Source organism: Melospiza georgiana, chromosome 8 (genome assembly GCF_028018845.1).
Source record: "Melospiza georgiana isolate bMelGeo1 chromosome 8, bMelGeo1.pri, whole genome shotgun sequence".
In the NCBI taxonomy this organism is placed as follows: Eukaryota; Metazoa; Chordata; class Aves; order Passeriformes; family Passerellidae; genus Melospiza; species Melospiza georgiana.
This window is the reverse complement of record NC_080437.1, coordinates 31,385,311-31,412,691: the sequence shown is the minus strand read 5'-3', so window position 1 is coordinate 31,412,691 and position 27,381 is coordinate 31,385,311. Positions and strand designations below refer to the sequence as shown.

The following is a 27,381-nucleotide window of genomic DNA, read 5'->3' as shown; positions in this document are numbered from 1 at the left end:
TGAAGAGGAGCTGAGGGAGTTGGGGGTGTTTAGTGTGGAAAAAGAAGAGGCTCAAGGGGGACATTATCGTTTTCTGAGTCCCTGACAGGAGGCTGGAGCCACACTGGCAGCAGGCTCTGCTCCCAGGGAATAAGAGATTTGATGAAATGGCCTTCTGTTGCACCAATTGAGATTTAACTTGGACATTAGGAGCAATTTTTTCACTGGAAGGGTGACAACATTGGAATGGGCTGCCCAGTGACGTGATGGAGCCACCAGCCCTGGAGGTGACGCCAGCAAAGACTGCATGTAGCACCCGGTGTCATGGTCTGGTGGATACAGTGGCGTTGGGTCGTAAACTGGACACGGATCTGGGAGGCCTTTTCCAATCTAAATGGTTCTGAGACTCCGACAACCCCTCGCCAGCACACGCCGTCCCCCCAGCCCCGCCGCCCCCGGCACAGCGCTCCCCTCACAGCGCTGCCTTCATAGCGCTCCCCTCACAGCGCTGCCCGCCATGCCCGCCCCGCCCCTCCCGGGACACCCGGGCCGCCCCGCCCCGCTGCCATGGCGACCGGCGCGCCCGCTGATTGGCTGCGCCGCCCCGCCCAATCGGCGCGCGAGGTGTTCCGGCGGTGCCAAGATGGCGGCCAGGTAAACACGGCCGCGGGCGGCGGCGCTGAGGAGGCTCCGCGGGCACCGGGGCACGGCGAGAGCCCGCTGCCTTCCCCCGGCCGGCCTTGAGCCGCGTTTCTCTTCGGCTCCCCTCACTTCCCCGGCCTGCCGCCTCCCCGCACCCGCTCTCCCCTGCCGGGGCCCGGGAAGGGGAGGCGGCTCTGCGGTCCCGGGAAGTTGCCCCTGAGGAGGCACCGGAGGCGTTTGCTGCAGTGTCGCCCCTAAACTAAAAGGAGCTGTAAGCAAACGCATAGAGGCACAACTTTAAAGGACGAGGAGTGGTGAAAATAGTAGTCTCAGCCTCTGTAATCAAGTTGTCTTCTTTCTGCAATAGTAAGTATTAGCACCTTTATAATGTGCTTATCTGGAACATGTAGGAAAAGCAAAAATATTTCTGATGACGTGTTTTGCTGTTTCTGTTTCTCTCTTCTGCAGGTTGTTTTTGTGTTGGGATGGGTAACCTGGTGTCCTTGCAGTGACTTGAAATAGTTTGGACTTTATATAAACTGGAAGATGTGGAATGGGCTTTTACCTCCAGGACTGAATGAAAGTGATGTTGATCTGAGTTCTGATGATGGAGACGAATCACCTGATTCCTGTTCAAAGCAAGAGGCAAAAGAAGATACTGAACGAGTTCAGGGGACTGGACAAGAAAGTAATGGCAGCAGTGAACCTCTTGTACCAGTGACAGATGAAGAAGGTGAATTTCAAACGTGCCCTCCTGGAGTTTCTGTAAATATCTGGAATGTATGTATCATTACTGGTCTCCAAATGAGCATGATGCAGTGTACTCAAATGGTTGATTTTTAAATTAAAGTAATTAGCTGTTGAATAGTCAATATACAGATCTGAAATTGGGTTAAATATGATCTGAGTATACAAACCTTAGATTGTTTGAAGCAAGGTGAACAGGAATTTAGGAAGTAGTTAGGTGGTAGTTTGGTGGTGATTGAAAGCACAGCCAGGAGCTGTCATAACTATACAGTTGTATAAAAGTTGTGTTTTCGGTGGTTTATGGGCTCTGAGCTGCTTGGTAGGTGGTTTCTGCATTGGTAAGGATTTACAGCTCAGTGTTTCATGCCTGGGGAGGGGAAGTGTGCCCTGCTGCTTGCTAATTGCAAACATTCAGACTCAAGAGTTCCTTATAACCTCCTGATTTTGCAGTTGCATGTAAAGACTGGGGAAAACAAAAAGCCCTTAACAAAACAATATGTTTTAGGCTTTAGATTCAAAATAAGAATTGGCAAAAAATAGTTGCCTTCTTTCACCCCTCAGTCCTTGTAGGTAGCCTGCTGTTCAAGGGCCATGCTGCCACTAATTTGTGGATTACAAACTACCAGCTGGGCAATAAAAATCCATGGTATAGCTCAGGAAAGCAAAAGTGTGTTCTGTGTCACATCCCATGGGAGAACTGTCAGATCTGAACAGCCCTGGGATGTAGGGAGGGCACAGAGTCAGAGAGAGGTGATGAAATATTTGCACCAGTTCCAGTTTAACACCATCAGCGTCCCATGGTCTCGATTTATAGGTTGGGATGTAGCAGGTGATACAAGGCACTGTGGGTAATTATACATGTCTCTATGTAATTTCTCAAAAATGGGGGGGAAAAATTACAAGTACTGACTTGGTTTTTCATAATCTTGTAGAAATTTGTGGAGCTTCAGAAGAAACACCAGGAAATGAAAATGCAAGTGAGAGAGGAAAACAGATGCCGGAAAAGAAAGCGCCGCCGAAAAGGTGTTATTTTAAAAATTAACAGAATTTATTTTTTTCCAATTAAATTAGTATCAATGCATGCTGTTTTGTGGGTGGTTTGAGGTTTTCTTTCTCGTGTCTTTTTTTTTTAATGAAGAATTGTATTCTAGCTGTTATCTAGGATTTTATTTTTCTGCTTGTATGCATCACTTGCAAGGTTGCAGTGAGGTTGTAGACAGATTGCTACATGGAATGCAAGTAATATATTTGTTCTCTTCTTTAAAAGGAGGCAAAATTTAATTAATACTGATTTATAGTGGTTAAGTGTATTTCAGTAGTTCTACAAAAGTTTTGCACATTCTGGTTAAAGCTTCACAGATATCTGAGGAGTTTCTTATAGCTGGGTGGTTTAAATCCACATGATCATTGGGTAAAAATCCCTGTGTGTTGATCTTTCAAAGGAAATGTGACCAATTAGAGCTCTGTTAACTTCATTGGATGCTGTGGGCTATCACTGTGTAATGTTGGATTTTTTTTCTTTTTTTTTTCCCCTTAGCAAAGCAGAGAAAGAGCGATGAAGTGGCTCAGAGGTATAACCAGGTCAATGGGATTACCTGAGGTCTGTTAGTAGCAGGCAAAACTTACAATAAGCCTGACCACATTCATAGCCAAAGCCTAGCTTTGAGCATTGTGTAAATTATCTTCTAAATTTGCTCAATGTGTCTGTTGGGCAGGCTGAATTTGTACTGGTGATTGCTTGATTTTCAAAATCTACACAAATGTATCACTTAATGTAACTTTTAATAGACTTAATGCTCTTCCTACTTCCTTCATACAAGCTCCTGTTCAGTCTGCTCCTTCCCTTCTATTTCCTCCTTGGCTGTGTTAGATTTATGGTTAGACTTGATCTTAAAGAACTTTTTCAACCTAAATGGTTCTTTGATTCTATCAGCTTGCTTTGAAGATTGTGAAATAACACTTACACAAAGGGGGAGCAATAATTAATTTCACTTTTTAAAAAAAACTGAATGGGTAAAAAGGCTATGTCTGCCAAATGGAGGAGTTTATTTTAGCTTTGAAAAGGATATTACAAATTGTGGAAAGGAAAGTGGTTATAGCAATGACTTGTTTGTTTGTTTGTTTATTTTTAGTAGTCAGCAGTTGGAAAATGAAGACAAATGGAAGGAACTTACACAATACTTTGGAATCAATGATAGATTTGAATCACCTGTGGACAGCAGGGCTCCACAAAAGGTGACTGTTATTACAAGGGCAGTGTCAGCTTGTGTTTGGCAGTAAAAGAGCTTGTCCTTAACTGAGATAGGAATGAAACTGAGGCTGTCTGAGGGTAAATGATACAGTTGCTCTGAGGAAGGATAATTTTGTGAGCTTTTTAAATAAATGTCCTTGAATGGTTGCTGTGCTTTCTTTTAAGACAGTATCCAGGCTTGTTTCCTGTCTGGTTTTGTTTTTCCTGTTGTGAGAGACAGAACACTTCATAAGCATTGTTTGACTTTTCCTTTTGTTTTGCTTCATTGGGTTTTAACTTTAAAATGTGTCCCATAAATTCTTCAGTTGGCACCAGTGGCTACAAGAATTAAAGGTGCAATCCTAGCATACATTTTGACTGGATTCATAACAAATTCTGTTAATAAATATTACTGTGTGACTAGTCATATCTGAAATAATTGGCACACACAATGGATTAGTTAAGAATCTCACTGCACTGGGAGTTTCTGGCAGTGCTGTTGGCTCTATAATATTTCTTATGAAGTTCTCTGTTAAGTTCTGTTACATGAAATGTTCAGTTAGCTTCCTTTATGATAATTCTTGTATTTTTAATTTTCTTAAAGTAAGTTTCTACATGCAGGTCATGAAGATTTGTTTGCTTCTTATTTTTGGTGACTATTTAGTTGTCATTGAAGTGGTCAGGATAGATCTGGAATGAGGCCCAAAGTGTTAAATGCAGATGTTTCATTGTAATTTCAGGGATATTATTACTAGTGGAAGATCTGCTTTGCTATTTTCAGAAGAGGCATCTTAACAGAATTTGCCATCACTGCAACTTCCAATTGTGCTTTTTTTTTTTCATCTTCCACCTGAAATAATTCAAGTGCAGTGTTTGCAGATCACTGTTTCTCAAGAATTCCATTAGCTTGTTCCTTTTTATCTCTTAAAAAGTCTATGTTACAGAATTGTCAAATGTGTTTTCTTTAGTTCACTAATATTTAAAATCAGTGAGGCTGTAAATTATCTTTTGTTATGAGAGTGAGTTTTTTGGTGAAATTCTGAAGTCAGTGCTATCCTTTTGCACTCCATCAGAAATTTACAACTGTAATTTCCAGGACATGGTTACTTTTTATTGTTGTGTTATTTGTAAATGTTGCCATTAAACAAATCATGTTTACCTTTGAAAATAAGAAAACAACCCTTAAATCCTGAAGCTTTCTCATTGTTTTCCATAGGGCTGCTAGAATTTTGAATTTATTAGCACAGTGGAGTGGCTCTGTGCCAGAACTCTGGTTTTTGGGTAGAGATAAGATCTTAGAACTGTAACGATACAGTGGTAATTGCCATTCTTCATGTTACCTGACACATATATTTCACATTTTGTTTAGAAAGCTCCAGGGATGGAAGAGATAAGCCAGATCTTCAGATGAAATTTTATTGTGACAGGCATAAACTAGCCCGTGTAATTTTTTTTAACCTATAGTATTATCCTGCACATAAGGTGGAACTAATGCAATGATTTGTGCTCAGACAGCCTCTCAGTGAATTCTTAATTATACTGTCCATTACAATACACAGCCAGAGTGATTTGTGGTACACAGAAATTACAGGTTTGTGCAGTGTCTTAAAGAATTTATGAAAGAAATATTTTTAGAAAGGAGGTATTCCCTTTAAATATGTTCTTTATGTTCTAAAGGCATTTACTTTTTTTTTTTTTCTTTTCCTAGTCTGGCCTGGAACTGAGCATAGAGAAGTGTGTGGCTGAAGGTGACATTGCCAAGGCTGAGGAGCTGAGTGACAGATTGGCCACTCGTGAGGTAAGTGGGCTGTTAACAAAAACTCTGAGGGGCCATTTAGCTTTGCACATCTGGACTGAGAGTGTCATGAGTAGAACAGCATTGAAGGTTGTTTGCAGCATCTTTCCAGTTTCCTGAGCAGATTCAGTCAGTGATTTCAAGACTTTGCTACTGATCTGGCAGTGCTTGGACAGTTGTAGCTGTGTTTAAGAATTGAAAATACATCCATGAGCTGTCCCAAGTACTTGCTTTAGAGCCTTGCTGCTCACTCCACAACTCAGAGGAGTTGGTCTGGTCATCTGTGTGGAGCTTTTGTTTTTTCTCTATGTTGCAAGCCAGGAGGACAGGGATAGGATGTTCCCTTCCTCTCAGTTCCCTGTGCCTCATAATTTGTTTTTTTGCATTACCTCTCCCATGATCATGGCAAGCCTGAAGACAGGTAGAGATTTAGCAAGCCTAGAGCAAATAAGGACATATGAACCCCAAGCTGGGTGCCAATACTTGTTTTTCTGTGTATTTTTGTGGTCAGGAGTTGATGGCTGGAAGAATTTTCAAGAAGAATGGGAGTAGATGGTTGTCTCTCTGTACTACTGCTGTAGCCTTAGAATTGTGGTGGATAATTTTTTCTCCTTGTCATAATTGTTCAGTGTATAAATACATACCTAAAACCAAGTGCAAAGTAACACAGTTTTTTTCAAGATGTTGTCTTGATAGTTGGTGTAGCTGAATAATTTCATGAAAGCTGTGCTCTCTTTGCCACAAAAGTGGGAGAGAAAAAATCAGTATGTAGAGGTCTTAGTGAATACTTAAAACTGGTGAGGAATTTATCAGATAGCTCTGGTAACTTCATCTAAGAAATTATTCAATTTGTGCACATAGGGTAAGTAGTAGCAGCTGAAGTCCACAGAGGCTGTTTCCCCCACTGCTAGTTGTGCATAGGGGAGAAAATGCAGAGGAAAAAATTAGGTTAATAAAATAATTTAACAGTTTTGAAGCCAGGTAAGAAAAAAAAAATACTATTTCAGTGAGTGGAAAAATGATCTTTTTAAAGTAATTTGAGTAGTATGATTTAAACTATAAATCTTTTAGATTTATACTAAAAATAATTATATAATGTTTTGCTTTCATTCCTTTATCTTGAATATTCTTCCATCTTCACAAAGGTAATGGCAATTTTCTGTCCACTGTATATGCTTGCAAAATTCAAAGGTATTAGAAGAGGATTAGGAAAGCAAAGACAAATTTTAGCTGCTTCTCATTCTCATACAAATATTTTACATGTTTCTTAAACACAGTGTTTTAAACTAAGCTTTAATGTAAAATTGCAGATTTAAATCTGTTTCATGCAATGTGTTACAATATTGTGATGACTTTAAAAACAGACAGCTTTTGAAGTGGGAAATACAGTTCTTAAGGTTCTCTGAGGTTGGGTAAAAGTAACTGTTCCTCAGTGAGTGTTCTTACAAATCATTAAACTCCTCCATTTAGTCACTCAGGGCAGTTTCTAATGACTAGACTCTTATCTGCCTTGTCACCAGTGATCACAAAACTTCAGCCTGCAAAGATAACAGCTATTGACAGTGGTAGGATTGTGCCCTCATGTTCCCTTCAAGTCTGACCAGCTTCTGACTGTTTTATTACCTTTCATGTGTACAACATGAAAAACACTTGCTGTTCTCCTTCACAAATGTCATTATCCCATCTCCTCTAAAGTGGTTGGAGTATTATAATCAATAAAACATACTGAGGTTCTAGTGCAAATTGTTTGACTATAAAAACAAATCAGTGTAAGAAGTTTTAAGGTTTTGTAATATTTATGATAAACTGTTATCTGATTTTGGTAGCCATGGGATTATACAACATCTAGCATATCCCAGGTGCTCCAGCAGTGTATTATTATTTGTGGAACATTAGCTCCAAATTGTTGACTTTCAAATATTAGCATGTTGTAATTCTGAAAACAAAATGCTTGAAACATTATTAGTATTCACAGCCTTGACTTGGTTTTGGTTAAGTGGGTTTATCTGAACAAATAATATGTTGAAAGAAGAAAAACTCAAATGGCTGGCTTGATCTCTCATGAGGAGTTCTGTCGAGGCAGAATCCATGTGAATTCACTGGGGTTCTCTGCTCTTGTGGAGATGTGCTCCATTGCTCACTGCAAGGTTCATTTTGCTTTGTGATTTTCAGAAGCTTTTTTTTAATGGAGCTTTTAAAATACTTTTTTTTTTTCCTAAGGAAATTCTTCTAACAGTGACTGTTTCAGTGAAGAGCTATAAAAAGAGGATTTGATTATGGAAGAGGCTGATTGAACAGTCATTGTTTTGTACACAAGTACACTTAATAAAATATTGCTTTCATGTTGTATTCATTCAGTCGCTACTTTTCTTCTCTTAGCAGTTTACAGAAATGTTTATTTTAATATACAATGCCTCTAAGAAGTGAGTTAATTTTAAATTATGTGGCTATTTGTATCCCTCGAACTTCCAAATGCAGCACAGCTCTGTGGAACTGCACTGTGGCTGTATTGAAGTGCACCCCCTCTGAAGTCTGGGGTAATAAGTGGATGAATTATTGTTCTTTTATCTCAACTTCATCTCTTTATGTATAGTTTTCATTTTTCTTGAGTGGTGTCACAGGGCTGGGGACAGAGAGTGTGTGAGAAAGAGCTGTGTGGTGTTTGGGGTGCAGCCCCCCTTGCAGCCATGTGAGAAATGTTCAGTGGGTAGGTGTTCTTTTTGAAATCAGGTGTATGGGGTTTTAATCGGCACCATTTTCTTTTGCAAGAAGCAGTGACTGGAACCTGCTGATAAAGCTTTTGCTTTGAGGCACAGATCCCAGAGTTCTTACAGCCGTTTCCTGCCTTAATAAGTGAAACTAATTTTTGATGTATAACATTTATAAGCCTGTGAAACTGATAGGGCAGCTTCAGTATTTAGAAAAATGAAGCCAAAAATAAACAGATGATGAGTATAGACGGTAGAAACATGTCCTAAAAAGCAAAGGAATGTCAAAATGATGCTGTCAATATCCTGTCGTCGTGACACAGTGAGAAAAGGTTTTTTAAAATCAGATTCATTTAAAATCAGTGATGACTTAGGCAATATGCATAATCTAGCAGCTGTCAGTGCATCATGGAATTTTGCATTCTAAAAACCTAAATGATTCAGCTTTAAGGTTCTGGGTCTTCAGGTTTCCAGGTGGAACTTGTTGCAGGTTCTTTAAGGAAAATGCTGCTGCTGCACTGGTTAGATGAACCTTTGGGTAATATATTTGTTGTTTTCTTTTCCTGATTTCTCAATCCAGGGGCATTCGGGGTTTTGGAGTGAGAATTAGAACTTGAGCACCTCCTGCATGAGGCTGTGTTTACTGGTGGCTGCATGGGTGGATTCATATGTAGCTTTTGGGACTGGCTGATGTGTTCCCCCTCTTTTGTTGGCAGTTGCATTTCTATTATAAAAATGAACTGTATGTATTACACTGCTGAATATTTTGTCTAATCTCTTGACAAACCTCACTGCCAAGTGTCACCCCTTGTCTCTTGCTGTCAGTCATCAGGGTAGCAGATCTCTACCTGTGGCCATCCCCACAGTGCATTCTCTTGTGGAGTGTTCTGCTTCCCTGAGAGGTCTGGTGATCCTGGAGTTCTTGATTTCATTATTTTATACACAAGTGAAGATTTTCCTGAAAAAATATGGGCATCTCTGCATTATGTGGTAGAGGATAATTTAGGCCTTCAGTAACTCTGCTCCTTCAGCTTCTGGCTGGAGCACCTCAGTGCTGTGATGAAATTACAGTGTCCAAGATCAACACTGCTTTGATAAATGTGTTGAGCAGCAAAATAATACAGTGGGTCATACTCCTTAATTCACTGTAGAGCTTCAAGCACAGTTAGACTGAATTATTTCTTTAATGCCTTCAGTACAGTACTATTAGTATTAAAAAATGAACAATTCATTGCAGTGTGCATGGTACAATATGCACAGTTAGTGTTTATTGTTGTAATCCTGTTGCTGTCTTTGTTATCACATTCCAGGGCTTCCAGCATGGGCAGAGTCCTTCATGTTTTATAGTTGTGCTGTTCAGATGTGGCCTGGCAAACCTAAAGCTGTTGCTTGAACATTGCATTTAAGGATGACTTATTTAACTTGAGTGATGCCAATAGAAATGTTAATGTAGGAGTTACCAAAAAAAAATCTGAGCCTTTTAGAATGAAAGTTATAAAGAGAATAAAGCACATGTGAACATTTATCTGGGCTGAAATGACAAGATTTTTTTGGTGGTGCCTTAGGGTAGGGTAGCTGAGATCTAATAGTAGCAGATTCTTGGGATATGGAGCTGGGAACAGACACTTGGAATTATCTCAACTTCTTAATGCTTTGTGAAAATTTTTTTCTGGAGTTCTATCTTGAGATGTAATTAAATTGTTCCTACTGTGTTAGTGGGAATCCACCTAGATTTCTTTAAAGAATAAATTTGATAAATTAGAGCACTGTGACTGTGAATAGCTGGATGTGTTTATCCCTTTGAGAATGGATGGTATGTGCAGATATCTGCTAATTTCACTCTGCTTTAAATCAGTTTCAATCTGGAGTGATACTTGTAAAAATTTTCATAGGTATACCAAAAAAATCTTAAAAGATTCCTCACCACCACTCCTTACATATATTTTTCCTCCTAGAGAAAGAGTTTTTTTCTTAGTGTTTTTGTGCTCAAATCATGGTTTGGTTGTATTCTACAAAATGCAGAATACAGATTTCTTATGGCTCTAATACTGTGAGAACTAATCTGACTAAAGCCCAAACTTTGCACATATTGGTGAGGTTTTTTTGTGTGAGCTGCCTGGTAGGCAGGTGCCACATTGTCTAAGAACACATTAGCCTGAGGACTGTAACTTGAACACAGTTATATCATCTCGACCATATTAGACTTACCTGTCAAAAGTAACTTCTAAAATATTTTGTAATTTAATGTGCTAAATTGCTGCAGCACATGTCAGTCTCTAAATACCCCAGACTTTTTGACAGCACTTCCTGAGTGCCTGGCTTAGTGTCTTCTGGCATTTTGGGGAAAGACTTAAAAAGCTGCAATTTATGGGGACACTGGTATTTAATCCAACTTAAATGAAAGATCTGCGTTGTAATTGATGAAATTAATTGGCTATTCACTGGAATATCATCCTCATGTTACAGCAAGATCAGTCCTGCTGTTGGCTTTAAAATTTGATGCATCAGTTTTGACCATTTTTTCATGCTCAAATTAGTGTCTCCTGTCTGCAAGTAGCCTTTAGTCATATAAATTAGAAAGGGAAGTACACAAGGCAGTTTGTTGGTTATAACTGCTGAGAACCATTCTGGAAACTTCCATGAGAGAATCTGGGTAGGAAATGGTTGGTTGTGATGACATTACTGTCAGAGATGGACAGGAGTTAGTACATGATGCTATTCTGTTGGTAAAATAAAATTTCGAAGTTCTGTGCAACATTCACAATTTCTCAGTGTTTTTAGGTACCTGAAGTGGTGCAGTTTTATGTGGAGTGTAACCAAGCACAAATTAACTTGGAATTCTTGTTGTGGAAGAACTGTCCCCGTCACCCCCCCCTCAAAAAAAGGAAAAAAAAAAAAAGAGGTTTTTTATCTGTGAAGGATTTCCTTTCTTACCTTGGTGAAGGTGCTTCCAAATACTCCTCTTCATTGAGGTGGTTTTCTTTTAACCTTTGGAACATGGCAGGGTTATCACCTAGAATTACATTCTTATGCTCCCTTAATTATGTATATCTTTTCCTTAACAAACCTTAAAAAAAGATTTCAGATGTTACAAGTCTAATTAAAGAGACAGACAAAGCACAGTTTATACTGTAGATTTTTTCTGCAGTTCAATTAATCAGCATGTTTTCTCTTTTAATTAAAACCATTTTAGTAAATTAAAGCCCACAGCAAAACACATATATAATTTGTTTGTAATTAGCTCTTAATTGGTGGTAGTTGAAGCTTAGCACCCTTGGTTTCTTTCTTCATGATTGCCATTTTATTAGCAGCCAGTCATTAATTAATCTTTTTTTCTAATTAGCTTATAAAACTGTTGATGGCACATTATTGTAAATGTGATTTTAAGTTCAAAGCTTGTTAATAAGCTTTCTTACTTAGAAGAACAGAGATAAAGAAATTGCTGAAAACAGTACTACAGTTCTTTTTTTAAAACTGCCTTTGTTATAAGGGGGCTCTGTAAAGCATCTAACAGCTTATGGTTAATTTTTTAATGCTGTGTTTTCTCGTGAATGGAGGAAGTTACTTGCATTTAAATGTTAAAGTCTAGCAAAGAGCTTAATATTAGAACAGTTTCCTGTCCTTGCTCCATTACTGTGTCATCCAAATATAATGTGTGTCCAAATATTATGCTGTGTTGTAATACACAGCATAAAAATACAACAAAGGTATTACAAAGTATTTTAAAGGGGAAGTTGAGCACATCATTGAAAGGGGACAATTTTCACTGCAAAATCCACTTGGTATTCTTGTTTGCTTTATATATTTTATATACGTCAGCAATGGATAACATTCCATAACATAAAAGGAGAAAATCATTGCTAGAGGCAAGCCTGAAATAACTAGATTCATATTTGATGAGAAACTGTAACACTATATTAAAAGGCTGTTTGGCTTCTCTGCTATGATCACAGGATATTTCAGGACCTGTTTGAATATAGATGTTGTGTTGGAGCTTTTGTAGGTTTAATATTTTGTATTTCATACCTCAGTATTTCTGGAGCAGTTCTTGATTCCGTTGTGTCGTACTTGTATCGTTCAGCATTTACATTTTACAGTTCTATCTTAAAGGCAAGTCTTTGCTTTGTGATATTTAATGTTAAATGTCCTGATTTGCAAGGAAGTTTTGTGGAAGTTACAGTAGATTCTGTTGCAACTTAATAAAAATGTTTACTCTTCTGCCTGAACTTTACATTCTGTTTCAACTTCAGCCATTTCTTTGCTTGTTTTAAAAGTGTTTTATGATGCTGTGCAAGAAACACTAGAAAGGGATAGCTGACAAGGAAAAAATTAAAAATTGGATAAAAAGTAAATGAATAATGTCATATTACTAAAAAGATGAGAGGCTAATTTGTGCCGACTTTTTGCTAATTTTGTTCAAGCCTCAAAATGAGGAGCTGTCACCCGTTCTGTGTAGCACTGATGACAGTGCCAATGATCCATGAAATAAGCTGCCGCTGGCTTTGTTCTGATAAGAATGAACAAATCTGCACAATGTACGGCTCCCAGAATCTCATTTTCATACTTGCATGCAGGCTAAAAGAAATAAGCTGTTTGCAGGCTTGATTAATCAGACATTTGAGGGTTTTTTGTCTCTTTGATCTCTTTCGTCTCCTAGGTAACTTGCTTGACATTAATGTTGAGCTTGAGTAAAGACAATCAGGAATTGTAGACCAAACTGATATAAAAATTAAAGACCTTAACACTTTAAGTACTCCAGTAATGGTTCCGCTTTACTTCAGAAAACATCTGTTTTCATTTAATTAAAGAACAAAAGAGAGTGGCATAAATATTTTTCATAGAGACCTGTTATTCCACAAAAAGTTAAAGTATGATAATTGGTATTTTTAAATAAATGCCTTGGAAGTGTTCAAAAAGAAGCAAAGCTTCAGATATTTGTTACAAGGTAACAATTTCAGATGAGTAGGAAATTTTCATTTATGCTGCATTAAACATCTAGAGTAAGATATTTGACATGATTATTGGTCAACTTCCAAATGGAAAGGGCTTTGCCCTGTCAAAACTAAGTTGTTTTTTAAGTTTGTCTCAAAATACAAATATATATAGTGTTACAAGGATGAACCATTATATCAGCTTTACTACCCAGTATGATTTACACACTTTAAACCTGTAAAATTGAAAGGAATTTAAAAAAAAAAATGTCGCAGTGCGTTTGCTTGAGGTTATGCAGACGCTTTTACAAATCTTCCAAGTGGCTGTAAAGATGAATGCCTCAAGGGTCTAGCCAGGGCCCTGCTTTTCCAACCAGCTAAAGCCCTTATCTTAAATCCAAGCAAAGTACCATTAATCTTTTTGAAAGACCTTTTATGGCTTTTAATATATCCCAAATTAGAACATTTTACACCCTTGGTTCCTGAAATATGGTGATAAAAAGCCTTTAGAGCTTAATTTTCCTTACTGCGTGCTCTGACCAATTTGCAGTTCTTTGTGATAATGTTTAGACACCTTAATTAAAATGCAGCAAAATATTGGATGTTCTATATGGAAAATGCTGATACTTTGACTACACAAGAAATTGTTGTATATATTTTTATTCATGCTTTCTTACTTCTTTTAAGATTGTATTTTATTGAGTTATCTGATGACCTGAAATGTTAGTATGTTTTTTTTTTTTTAATGTAAAATCCATTGACCAAGCTTTTATGGATTTCTTATGGGGGGGAGCAGGGAGTGAAGATGTATGTCTGGGTTTGGGTGGCAGCAGAAGACATTTAATCTGACTAAAATGTTTGTGTGTGTTTATATGCAACATTTGTTTTCATATCTTGAAAATTTGACTATGTAGCCTAGAAATTGTAACAATGCTGCAAAATGTTTCTGCATTTACTTCCACATACATTGCAGAGGCTCTTATCCCATTTTTTCTGTACTTTTCAAAGATGGAAGGACTTATTCTGTCTTCCAGAAAATGCAGATAAAAAGATTTTTCTGCAGCACTTGTTTAGAGCTCCCTTGTGTATATTTCTATGTGTATAAGTGCTCAGTAGGCCACTAGAATATATTTTAAGGAGATTCTGTTATTCATCACACAGTAAAAGTTAATTTTCAAGTGTGTTAGGAGGTAAAATACCTCTAATAAAGGCATGGTTCTGCTGACTGACTTCAGCCATCAGATTGCTGTATTGTTTAAACTAATAATTACTCCTGTTTCAATTTAAAAGTAAACATTTTTTGAATATTTTAGGTGAGTTTTCTTAAGCATTTTTATACTGCAATTATATTAAGGTTAATAGCTGTCCTTAAATATTAAGTGACAATGCAAATAAAAGAATGTTATGTTTTAGTCTTTGACCTGAAATTTAGCAGTTCAGATGTTGGCATTGAATTACTGTTAATAAAAACTATTAATGCTCAGGGGAAAATTACATAGATAATATAAAAGTTTTGAAGTAGCTGATCACAATATCTTGTGCATGATGATGATTCCAAAGGTAGACATTTAGGATCTTATAACACATGCAAATACTGGGTGAGACACTTGTTCAGTTTTTCCTTTTTAAATAGTATGTTTATGAAAATATCTATTTTCCTATCAAACTGTTATGCTCAGCTCCTGTCTGCTTGTGTTGGCAGCATTTAGAGCCTCAAACAAAGCACAGTCTGAGTTGTGCTTGCTGCCTTTCCTTAAAGGCTCCTTTCTTCTTTCTTGAACCCTTAGAGGACCATAAGGTAGAAGAGCTTGTTGTCATGCTGGTTTGGATTTTTTTTTTTTTTTGCTTTGTTAACAAAATGATCACCTACCTATTGTGTGTTTGATGGGATAGTTGTGGAAAATGTGTCAGTGCATCTTCACCTGCAGATGTGTTCTGGAGTTCCCTCTCATCTTACCTGGGTAAAGCATTTCTCAGAGTAAATAGTTGTCTGCATAGATGCTGCAGATTATCCAAGTGTATTACCATGAATAGTGGAGCTTCAGCCACGGTGTTAAAGAGTGTTCTTCCCCTTGGGTCTCCCATTCTTTGATGCCCCCATGGCATTTTGGGGGACATTTAGAATATCCAGTTTGCTGGATATAACTGTCTGCAGATTTCAGGAGGTTTGCGTGTGGATTGAAGGAAAACCTGTTTGCCCACATCAGTTTGTAGCAATTTGGGGTAAATGAATTGTGTGCTTGTCTTGGAGAATAGCAGTAACTTCTGAGAATGAATTCCTTCACAAATCATGTCAAGTCAAGGCAGCAACCACAAAATTTAACTACAAGTTATGAATGTTGATTAAGGGAAATAAACTGGTCATAGTTCACTGTGTCTTCTATCTTTTTTACATTACTCTTCCCTGCCTTGCTCTCCTGCACTTCACATTCACTAAAGTGAACTTAATTCTCACAGTCTGCATCAGTTTATGGATGTGGTATTCACCTACATGGAAAGCTGGCATATCACACCCTTGCAGTCTAAAAGCTTGTAATGTGGAGATAGACACTAAGGACACTGCATCATGTATTTTTGGAGAGACTGATTAAAACCTGTCTAGTGGTACTAGTGAAAAATGTGTCATGGTAGCAGCTCTTCCTGTATCAAAATGTCTTTTTGGGTGTTTTTGACACTTGTAAGACCCAGTTCTGTTGTGTTGGCATATCTGAGCAAGACTGGTCCTGATAATGGAGACTGTGTATTTGGATATGTCTGTCTGTATAAAACAAACAAACAAAAGGATCCAGTGAGCTGTTGCCTTTGGGTTTTGGTTTTGAAAATGAGGCATTTGGTGAAAAAGAACTGCTTGCCCCAGGATCCTACACCTTTGTGTTCCCCTCAAGAGACACTCTTGTTTGTCCAGTCTTACAGTGCTTCATCAGCCTAATATTTGAAATATTTTAGTATCTATTGATTTTGAGAAACAATATCAGACCAAGTAATTTGGGAGGCTTAAATTTCCTATGAGCCATTTGCATCTAATCAGTTTTTCTTTGTTCCTTTTCATGTCTTAGCTTGGTGTGAAAATTGCCAAAGCTGCCGCTTGCCGCAACTTTGTAAAAGCCAAGCAAGAAGCAGAGGCTGCCCAGGAAGCTCAAAAGAAAAAGAAGCTTGCTTGGGGGTAAGTCATTTGAGTATGGAATTAAACATTTTTGGTTTCATTGGCACTAAGTGTGTACAATACAATCTCAGTTAAATGTTTTTTTTTTCAGTTGAAATAGGCTTGTGCTAATCTAATTTGTTTAGTTTAACCTTGTTGGGTTTTGCTGGGCTTTTTTAGGAGTGTATCAGACTTAAGTACAGAGGCTTTATCAAAAACAAAGTGGTGGTTGTGTGGCTGTATTTGTCTTCATGTCTTTATTACAGTATTAAAAATAAGTTATTTTTGTTGTTGTTAAGAATAACGTGCTTAAATACCTAAAACACATACTCTCATCATTCCTAATGTGGATTTTGTGCTCTGTTTCAGATTTGAAGCCAAGAAAAGATGGGAAACAAAAAGCAACATGGGATACATGTAGTCCATCCTGTTTTCTTCAGGAGTCTAATACCTGTTGTTACTTGAAGAATTTTTGTGGGCACCTTATTAAATCTAAACATAAAACCCCCCAGAACACAACACATCAAATGCCTAGTATTTATATTAATGTTTTTAAACTGCACTGTCTTGTTTTGTCACTCTCTTATAAATAATACAGCAAAAATACTATCTAAATATCAATACTGGGTTAAACTTTCCTCCTTGATATGAAACTTAAAGATAATACATTTCAGGATGAATTTGGAGTCTGGCAGAGAATTCTCTGAAGTTGAAATAAAATTCTTGGTCCAAATGTGTTCTGTGCTGTACTGCAATTATAATGTGTGGGTGTGAGGAGAGGGGTATGTTTGCTTCTGGGGCTACACAGACTTAATGCAGTAAGTACTTCTTTTCTACTTGTAAGGTGGGGAAAGACACTAAATAAAGAGCAAACCCAACCTGTCTTTTTTAAACCAAGGGCATTTATAGCCTTAGTAAATATAAATATTAAAAAAAAAAAAAAACAAACAGGAAGAAGTCCATCCTCCCTCTCCTGGAAGGATCTGGTACTATTGGTCATATCCTGGTGCCATGTTCTTCTTAATATTTCAGATTCCCAGTTTTCTTTCCTTCCTAAGAACACAGGTTTTAAAAGTCCTAGATAAAAATAAATAAATACATATCTTGGAAAAATATCTGAACTGTTATGTTGTACAGTTAACTGCACCCAAGATACAAATGCAGATTTTACTCCAAGTCAAATGTTTTACAGATCAATTAGGATTTGAATGTTTATGTTATAAGATTATAACAAGAATTGATGATAATGTTTCTTCAAAATTGTTCTCAGTGAAAAGTAAGTACACATTCAAAACTAATAACTTTTCTCCCTGAAGCTCTTGCATATATGTTTAGTCACCACAATGCCTGAATTGAATTGGTAATGTAAATGTCAGTTATTGTTAACCAAGATTAATATGTTTCAGGCCAAAGGTATGGTATTAGTGTAATGGTGATTTACTGTGGAAGTACTTGGGGCTAAAACAACTTGCCAACAAATAGCAATTTGAAGTTTTACAGCAGCAATTCGAAGAGTTCAGGTTTGCAGTCCAAGATGGAATAGTGCATTTTTGTTCATTAGCCCTCGGGATATTTGATTCTTTTTTTTTAACATCATATTTCTTTCACACAGATGAGAGTTTGCAATATGGTAATCTGCAGTTAGCTGTAATTAGTTATGATGACAGAGTTGAATACAATTGCCAGGATTGTAAATTGGGGCCTAAGCAGGTTTCTGCAGTATAACGTCATAAAACTCACACTATGGTTTGCAAACTTTTGTGTGGAAGGAAGCAAGTGCTATCTCTAGTGAAGTGAAGGTAAAGGTAAGTAAAGGTAAGTTTCATGTAAAGGTAAAGGTAAGTTTCATGTTTGCATGTGCAAACACAAAACACACCAGCAGCATTCCATTAAATGTTTTAAAGTATCATGTATTAAATAAGTATTTTCTTTTTTGCAGTAATTGCTCTTAAGAGCAACGGTATTTGTCAAATCTAGATCTTGATCTAATTGCAAGGATTGGTGTTGTTTTGAAAATGTGCTTTAACAGAAACCCAAGCCCTCAAGAAACAGCGCTTGCCCAGCTACCTGTAATATTTTAGACTAAGTCAATTAATTTTATGTTAGGCCATTAACAATGGAACTGTTTAGGAAGTATGCAGAATATTTGCTTTGGGTCACTTGTGTGATGAATTTAAAAACGACCACATTTCAAACCTCTTTATCCACCTAACGGGTTTGCTTAAAATACTCATGGCCTTCCAGAATTATACCATGTTCAAAAATCTCTTAACAGGGAAAATACAAAAGCCTAATACAGCGTTATGGAGTTCACATAAATACATAAGAAATAAATGAATGCAGAACTGTATCTTTAATAATCATCATCCTAAACTGATGATCTGTTTTTAGTTTTGCATTGTGCTGACACCTTATTTTAAGTTGATCTGGTCTGTGATGTAAATTTTGGCCAAGCAAGTAAAAGTGCATTCTGCAACTATATGTTTCATGTTTAACAGATGCTATGGATCTAGAGGAATGTACGTAAATTATAATTATCAGAACAAATCTGTTGTGACGCCAAATATTTATTAGAAGTTCATTTGATGCTATCTTGAACTGGGCAACAGTTCAAAAGCAGCCCTGCCAAAGTGCTTCCTCCCTCTCAGAAGTCCTGAAAAACATAAATGCATGCACTGGTTTTATCCCAGTTTTTTTTTTCTCCACCAATTTCATCCAGCATCATTCATGGTATTCTCTTGGATGTCCTGAGTAGCCTTAAGTCTTTTGAGGAAAAATTGTTTAACTTCCCAACTGTGGCTCTATGGAGTAAACCAAGAAGCTACCTGGAAATGTGCTCTCAAAATTTCTTTGTAGAAATTGTTTGAGCAAGGCTGTTTCTAGAGCATCCTGGCCTGCTCCAGCCTCGCTCTGTTGTTGGCCAGGCTTTGTCAGTCTGCCCTCTGCTCTGGGCTTGTCACAGCTGCTGGGGTTTGCCTTGGGGTTTTCAGCAGCCCCAACCATGTCAGGTTGAGTGGCTCTGCACCATTTCACTGAGCAGTGTTGATGCTCCTTGAACACTTCTCACTCGGCTGCCATGTCTTCATTTCTGCTCCCATCTCATGTTCTGGCAATTCTATTGTGTTTTAAGGCCTACATGAGAAATACTTTTATCAGCTCCTGTGATAAAAAAATCCAGTTTGAAGTTTGACAACAGCATACTAATACAATTACTTGTATTTCTTAATACTGCATTCCTGAGCTCCTTAACCAAAGAGTGGCTGCAGGGACAGTTTGACAGATAAAAACATATATATAGTTGTTAGAGTTTTAATAGTTTTTTGCCTGCAACCATAATCTGCATCATTATTTTTTTTAGTTTAATTCTGTTGGACAAGTTTCAAAGATAAATGTGGTGTGTAATAAGTCTTTGCAGCCTCTAATTTGTGAAGGAGTGTCTGTCCAGTTAATACTTGCTCATTGAAGCAAGGGGTTTTGAAATAGCTGAAGTACGAACTGTAATTACTGATGTCTGTTTCCTATTCACCTATGGCTTCTGGCATTTGATCAAAAACTGTAATGTATTGCTTAATCTCAAAGCATTCCCCACTTTCAAAAATATTTACCTCATGAGAATTGCACAGCACTAAATGACCTTAGCAAAACCAGAGCAGATTTTTATTTGGCATTGATCATATGTAGCTAATCCACCAACAAGTATTTTTCCTGTTATTTTTGAGCGTTGGTAATTTAGGTACAGATGTGTCTGTAGTGTACCTTTAGTGCAAGCTCAGAGCATCTTAAAAAAGTCTTAAATTTATTAATAATAGGGTGGGATTTTTACTTCACAAATGGGGTGGCTAAAAAGAGGAGTACAAAGGTTGAGCAATTTATGTGAGGGGAAAACTCCTGGCTGGCAGCAAAGTGGCGAGTGAAGGAATCTCCTGGTTTGCTGTTTTGTCAAAGCTGAGAATAACAGAGAGAAATCAGTCTTGAACAATTTTGTGGCAGGTGCCTAATCCTCTTTGAAAGTCATTGGGAATTGGGCACCTCATTACCATCTCTCCCACCGAGAGAGTAAAAGAACTGCGATATTGAATGCAGATGTTCTGAGCATCACAAGAGTGAGTAAAAGCCCGAATTTCATTTGAGAAAAGTTGTCATTTTTCGTGTTGAAAAATGCCTGCATTGCTTTGATCTGTCTCCAGCTGTGTTTATTTTACCATCAAATCTTGTCTTCCCAGTTTCTGTGGGATTGTAACAGAGTTGAGAGGTTTCTATTTCTTTACTTGTAATTGGACCTGGAATAAAACATTTTGCCCTAAAAAAAGCATGGGAGCTAAACAGACACTAAAAATGAAAACAGCCAGCTTTATAAAAGGAGTTCTACCTATTTTACATGTGAGTGTGCTTGCCATGCTTGTTCTCTGATACTGAATCATCATTGTGACTTTAATAGTATGTTCTTTTCTCTTGAGTTTCCCAGGTGTGCTGGCTGCCTGACTCACAGATGGAAGTGACTTCAGGCTGGCATGAGGAGACCACAGATTGAAATGAGCATTTATATTTCCATGTTACATGTTCTAATGAGTCAGCCTTTGGCAGCTTTTGCTGTAACTGAGGAAAATAGATACAAGAAAAGATAGATACACAAATAAGAGTTTTACCCAAATGAGAACTGACTGCTTTCTGGTAGCCAGAGAGGGAATTTTGTTCATCCTTTTTTTACAGCCTCTCTGAAATGAACAATATATTCAGGTAGCCCAAACAGCAAATTCAGATATCAAGCAAAGTGTAATGCTGCCTATGGACTCTCTTAGCTGGATAGTGTTTATGGTATTTTAAGGATTTCTCTGTGGAGAAGTGGTTGCTGACCTTGTCAGATCTTTAATCTTGAAATGCCAGTTGGCTTCTACGTGTACAGACCAGTATTAATTCCAAACTAGTAGTGCCCTGAATTTACCAGTACTGCTCAAAGAGAAAGAAAAAGGATCTGCATCTTTGATTACTCTGATTCTGTCCAATCATCTGCACCTGTGACCAAAAATCATTGCATTCTTTTGTGAATTGAAAAGATTCCCAGCATAACCGAGGATCACTGAGATTGTTTTAACATTAATTCCTCTTCTGTGGAACTTATAAAAATATATTTTACACAATTATATTTGAAGTATGTCACCAGCTCCTTAAACTACACTCAGTAATAGCACAGGATTGTGAGAAAGCCCTGAGTAAAACCAGGTGTAATGTGCTGGTATAAAGTGTAAACATGCAAAGAACATCAGAAAGGTGACGTATCGCATGATTCGGCTCCTAATTACCATCAAACAATGGAGGATGGAGCTTTTAGCTTTTGCGAGTTAATGAAGAGAATGTTAAGAGCAGCCTGCTAGCAAGAGCTGTCCTCCCCGTTACCTGCTGGAGGAATACACAAACTGCAAAGGGGGAGAGTCAGCCAAACGGGCATTTCCAATTGGAACACTTCCTCTTTTTGGAAATACGTTTATAAAATGTCCTCTACTCTCAGCACAGCAATGCCAAGGGCCTTTCTCACACAAACACAGACATCACACGACGCTCTTTGTTAAGAATTACTGCCTTTGCTTCTCTTGCTGTGTTGTTTGTTTGTTTGTTTAACAAACAACACTTTAAAATATGCCTAGCTTTAGGTCACTTTAATTTTTAAAGATCAGCTCAGGGAAGGGATTTGGGTGCACTTTGTTAAGCAACAGCACGTTTTTCCCTGCTCTGTGGAGCTGCTGTTTCATGCCATACTTTTAGCAGGCTTTTTAAAGATCAGCGTCACATCTCACAGGCTGGTGTGCACTGCCTGCCCTGGGCTCAGGCCTCAAGGTGAGATATCAGGTGTGTTTGAGCAGTTTCTCCTTCCTTTCCAATCTCCTTCCTAAAGGAAAAGTGTCTTTTTTTAAAGCAGTCCTTTTTCAGTGGTCTGGTTTAGAATGTGCATCCACAAATAATTGCACAGAGCTTATTGGGGGAGTGGTAGAGAATGGGTTGAGGAGTGAGAGCAAAAGGATGAGATTCCTGCAGAAGAGGAAAGAGGGAGGGGAAAATGTCTTATACTGGCATTATCTCAGGAGATACTGTACTCTGAGGGCCCTGTGCTCAGTTTCAGTCTCACAGCATTCCCACTGGAGTCACCTTCATTGTTTTGGATAGCTGATGATAATGCTGGACACTGTTGTTAAATATAATTATGGATTTGAAGCATAGAATTATCTGATGTAATTAATTTTCTGATTCAATCAAAAAGACTTAGCTCTAGGAATATACTCCCAGATTCTTTCATGATGGAAGTGGCACAATTTAGCCACAGATCTACAATCTCTGGGGATCATATTCTGCTGCCCTCAATCAAGGAGAGCCTTTACTCCAAAATTTGTCAAACTGGAACAAATAAGGGTGACAAAATTTGTATGAAAACAAAGGAATGGAGACATGGACCTGCATTTGCTATGGGGTGTGGATATTAGCTGCTATTTCAATGCTGACTGCAGAAGGGAGTATAAATCTTTAAAATCTGAAGGCAACTGTTAGGTAGAGAAAATTAAGCAGGCAGTGCTGTACTTGGTGCTGCTAAACAATCTAGCACTTAAATGCTGATGCAGCCTGTATGGAAAGAACTCTCCTACATTTTAACTGCCTGCAGGTGCCTGAGCTCTTCTTCTGCATTAATTTTCAGTGGTCCCAGCAGTGCATGTTGTCAGAGTTCTAACAGGTGTTTACAGATCTTCAGAATGAGATTCCCAGTGGATTTAAGGAGCTCCATCAAAAATCTGTGCCTTAGCTCTGAAGTTTCTTGAATGTTTGCTTTCTCACAGTCTTGAGAAGCTGAAGTGGAATGGGGTCTGGAGAAGGGACTCTTGTGAGGTGTCCAGGCTACAGATCCTATTTCTTTGATGCAAGGAAAGGAGTGCACTGAAGCAGGGGTAGGAGTGGGGAGTCACTGAGATCAGAAAAGGCTGGAGACCAGAGATAAAGGCAAATGTCTTGTGGAAACTCTTCCAGCTCCACTGATGTCAGCGGTGAGAATTTGTTTTAAAAAAAGCTTGGTTTCTACAAGTTGAGGGTGCATAATTAGTATTACTTAGGTACAGAGCAGTACTAAACACCTTCCTCAAGCTGCCTGGATGTTGTTTATACTTGTGAGTGTGTGATCTCTGTGAAACTCAACACAACTGCTGCTGCCATAACAAAAAAAAGGACCCAGAAATGCGTTTTTGTTGTTCAATGCGAGCTTATCGCAGCTGACACATCCCTTTTGTTACTGTCACATAAGATAACCAGATCACTGCTACCAGAGCCTTACCAGTCACCACTGCCACCACTGCAGAGAGGCTGGTGAGGGCTGGAAAAGCTCCAAGACAGATCTTGTTTTTTGGTGCCAATGTGGAATGCATGCACCTTCATCAGCTGAGCCCCTTAATTTAGAAGGAGGAAGTTCATGGATTGTAAAAAATTTTCAGGTCTTCAGTGTAATCTAGTGAGAACAATTCTGTAAATGTCTCCCTGTGGTCATGCAGAATGGAAAATAAAGCTGTAGCATAACCTCGTGCCTGAGCTCCCTCTGGTGTAGACAGAACATGTGCTGCTTGCACAGATGTACATAAAATTCTCCTGGAGCTGGACTGCCCAGAGTCAGTGCTGCTCATTCCTGTCACACTGGCCATGCCCACAGCTCAGTCAGGACCATTCACTCACAAAGACCTGAGCACTGAGGTGAAAACTCCTTTTATTCTTCCCAAAGAATAGCACAGACAGGCTAGGAAAGTTGGCCAAGGCTGTGGAGAGTATGACTCACAGGATAGAGAGAGGTGATCTCACGTAACTGTAACCAAGCACAGGCACCCTGACATTTGACTTGTACACAGTGAAAACCTGGCTGCAGCTCTTTGTGATTCACACCTATTTTCCACTGCTCATAACCCTCTTACACCTTCTGCCTACGTCTTGTGTTGAGTGTTTCAATTGACTTCATTATTGTCCTAAGTGAATGTTAAGTAGAACTTTATGAGCCATCATGACAGAGAGGATGCAAAATTTCAATGAAATATGTTTTGGGGAATAATTAATAGACATGCACAATGTTATTTGTTGTGAAATTCATCCATTCTGATGACATTTCAAGAGCTGTTTAATCCTTGTTGCACTAATTTGCTGCTGGGATATGCCACAGACAAAAGATTTGCTTTACCAAGACTGAGCAGATGCTTTGTTTGAGATTTCTTACAGAGCCCAGTATTTCAGCTGGAGCATAATGGCACTGCAAATGTTAATGCACCTCAATTGATCCTGCCAGCACTGCTCAGCAATGCAATTCATCCTCTGAGCACAGAATCTTACTTCTAGAAAAAATTAAGTGCTTAGATCACATAGACTCCATTAGAAATAGGATGTCCATCTAATAATAGAAAAAAATGTGAGAATTGGTCCTGAGGATAAATGGGCACAGATCTATTGAAGCAAAGCAGTCTTTTTATGTAAGTGGAGTTGCACATGTTTTCTCCAGGGATCAGTTCAGTCCACTTTGCCTTTGTAGTTTATGCTGAAATTCTTCAAGATAGGAAAAACTTGCAGAGTATTTGCATGCACTAAGTGCTTGGCATAGATCAGAGTCTTTACTTCTCACTTTTGCTAGCAGTACAGTCATTTAAAATTAAAGAAAAAAATAAAGCAAGCAATTAATCCTATATGAATGTTCAAACATTTGGTTACTAAGAGTTATTTTCTCCCTCTAGACCTTGGACTTCCTCTGTGTATGATCCAAGAAGGCAAGTAAAAGTCCTTTCCAGGAAAATACAATTTTCAAGCGCCCTGATTGTGCTATGATACTTGCTCTACCTGAATCTTTTTAGATAAGAGGCATCATGCTGCCTTTCGTTTATTTATCTCTGATTGAAGAGCAGGGGAACACAGAAGTGGCAGTCAAGGAACATGTTAGAGGTGTGTATACAGTTTGTGATGGTGAGATCAAGCAGAACTTGTAACAGGGAGAATTTACCTCATCCAGAAATTCAGCTGTGCTCATAATAAGATCCTCCCTCAAAAAATAAACAAAGAACAATCTGGAAAAAATCTATCTTTGAAACAACAGTCTGATCTTGTTTTTATGGACTGGGACTCTGGATATTTTTCCATGGTCCTTTGCAGGCCAGACTAAGACCATCCTGTCCAAGCTGGCAAGCAAGCCACCAGCTCCACTCCCAAGTCTGTGCAGCTCCATTTGTGTGCTGCTCTGTCCACTCCATTAAACCTTCTGAGAGCCCCTAAGCCTTGTTTGAAAAAAAATCTGGACAGACATTCCTCAGAAGGGCACAGTTCAGCATCCAGCACTGGCACCACTGCACTGAGAGACCCTGGAGAAAGCTCTGAGCCAGGTCTGGGGACAGACAGAGCCATCCCAGAGCCCAGTGGTAAAATGCTGCTGCTCATCCTTTAAAGGCTCAGCTGTAGTCTCTGGTTTTGCAGAGGATGTGTGCAAAGCCCAGCTCTGACACTGCCTCACAGGGGCTGTGAATGAGCTCCTACATCACCCTCTGAGTACAGATTCCAGTACATTCCAGATCCACTGGGAATTTAATTATTTACACAAACCAACTCAATGCTTTTGGGGAGGATCAGTCAGCCTGGGGTACCTGGTGCCTCAGTGGCTGGGAAATTTCCCTAGCTGTGTGGAGGGTGTCCTCCAGACTCCAGTATGGATGGGAAGCTCAAAATTCAACTGCACCTATAGGGAGAGCCCTGGTGAGGAAGGACCTCCTCTTTAGTCTGAGCAAATTTCCTGTTTTCAGGTTTATTTGTATAATCTCAAACTGTTTTCTCCATGGTTGAGCTCTTCAGGTCCTCTCTAAGGGGGACACATGGTGAGTTCTGCCATCATTTAGACAAAAATCTGTGCAAGAAAGATTGAGTCTGCTTTACCCAGGGAGGCAAGTAAAGGTTCGTGGAAATCCCAATTTTCAAATCCTTCTAAAATGGCATCTAAGAAGACTGCTTCAAAAATATGGCCTTTTATTTTTTTAAACAAACTTTTTAGTCAGCATGAATTCAATTTTGGCTTTTCTTGTGTGGGAAGAAGGAATGTAAAGGCAATTTTTCGATAACATTATGCAATAAGTACCTCTGAAGAGAGCTGCACTCAGTTCAAAAGAGGCATGCACTTTGGAGCCCATAGGCCATACTTCCAAGTTGTATCACAACCACGGTTTTAATTTTCTTCTAATTCTAAGGCAGGAAGATCAACAAGACAGCTATTTGCAGGAGATATTGGACATAGAATCTCACTTAGAAATATTTATCTGATCTCCTTATGCTTCTTTAACAATGGAGAGTATGGTTGAGGAAGTCTCTGAAAGGAGCTCTTTTTGTGGCTGTTATCCTCCCCGAGGAGCCCAGCACAGCACAGGGAACGGCAGGGAGGTGCATATATCAGAGAGAGGATGGGTGGGGTGCAGAAGCAGCCAAATTTTTTTGCTTCAGCACAGCCTGGAAGCAGCTGTGAGACGGGAAACAAAGACTGTGGCTGGCCACACCCTGAGAGGACGGCAGCACCCACACAGAGCGTGGCAAGCTCCAGCAGCGCCTCCTCCTCCTCCCTGCCCCTGTGCAGAGCAGGGATGTGCTGTCCTGCCTCCCCCAGAGCAGGCAGGTGCTGCCCTGCCTTCCCTGGTGGCTGCAGCTCTGCCATTGTCATTCTGCTGCAGTCGTGCGTGCCATCGGAATTCATTTGCCATATCCCAGGAACTGGAATCCATCAAAGCGCAGTCACTGGCCTTTTAATTAGTGTTAGATTAGCATTTGAAGATATGGGTAAATTCCCAAGTCTAACTTTGTTTAAAGGTGCATATTCAATACAGTAGCCAGGAAATCGTGTATTCTCATGTACTTATTACCTTAGTAATGTAATGCTGGGAGGGAAAAAGGCAGATAATACTTCCGACAAATATTAAATGTTATTTGTATAGCTACTGTCTGTGAATTTAAACAGAAAATCATTTCTCATGCCTCGCCATGAAACACACACAAATTTCTTTTGTGGCTTTCATGTTTCATTAAAGCTTTGCATGTGGAGGAGAAGAAAATCTAAATTGCTACTTAATTAAAGGGATACTGTCAGATTAAATATATTTTGAAGAAATGAACTTTGCTTTTTTACCTGGGTTGTCAGTAACACCTAGGATTATTAAAAATGAAATATTTTTTAACAT

At 38.7% G+C, this 27,381-nt stretch overlaps 1 protein-coding gene across 2 annotated transcripts; it reads left to right on the top strand.

The window, feature by feature from the left end:
- Positions 1-615: 615 nt before the first annotated feature.
- On the top strand, positions 616-16,907 carry FAM204A (family with sequence similarity 204 member A). Of its 2 annotated transcripts, none has more exons than XM_058028965.1 (8): positions 616-987; positions 1,090-1,401; positions 2,301-2,391; positions 2,906-2,939; positions 3,504-3,603; positions 5,307-5,396; positions 16,089-16,195; positions 16,544-16,907. In XM_058028965.1, the coding sequence occupies exons 2-8, from the start codon at positions 1,168-1,170 to the stop codon at positions 16,593-16,595; spliced, it is 708 nt and encodes a 235-aa protein (XP_057884948.1). In that variant the 5' UTR covers positions 616-987; positions 1,090-1,167; the 3' UTR covers positions 16,596-16,907. The 2 variants fall into 2 exon arrangements, with proteins under 2 accessions (XP_057884948.1, XP_057884947.1); XM_058028964.1 differs by having other exon boundaries at positions 3,501-3,603.
- Positions 16,908-27,381: the final 10,474 nt, after the last annotated feature.

Bases quoted from the DNA above. Each gene is read 5' to 3' on its own strand.
- FAM204A (XM_058028964.1), top strand. From the start codon at position 1,168: ATGTGGAATGGGCTTTTACCTCCAGGACTGAATGAAAGTGATGTTGAT. The intron at 1,402-2,300 runs GTATGTATCATT...ATAATCTTGTAG, and splicing joins TTTCTGTAAATATCTGGAAT to AAATTTGTGGAGCTTCAGAA. The intron at 3,604-5,306 runs GTGACTGTTATT...TTCTTTTCCTAG, and splicing joins ACAGCAGGGCTCCACAAAAG to TCTGGCCTGGAACTGAGCAT.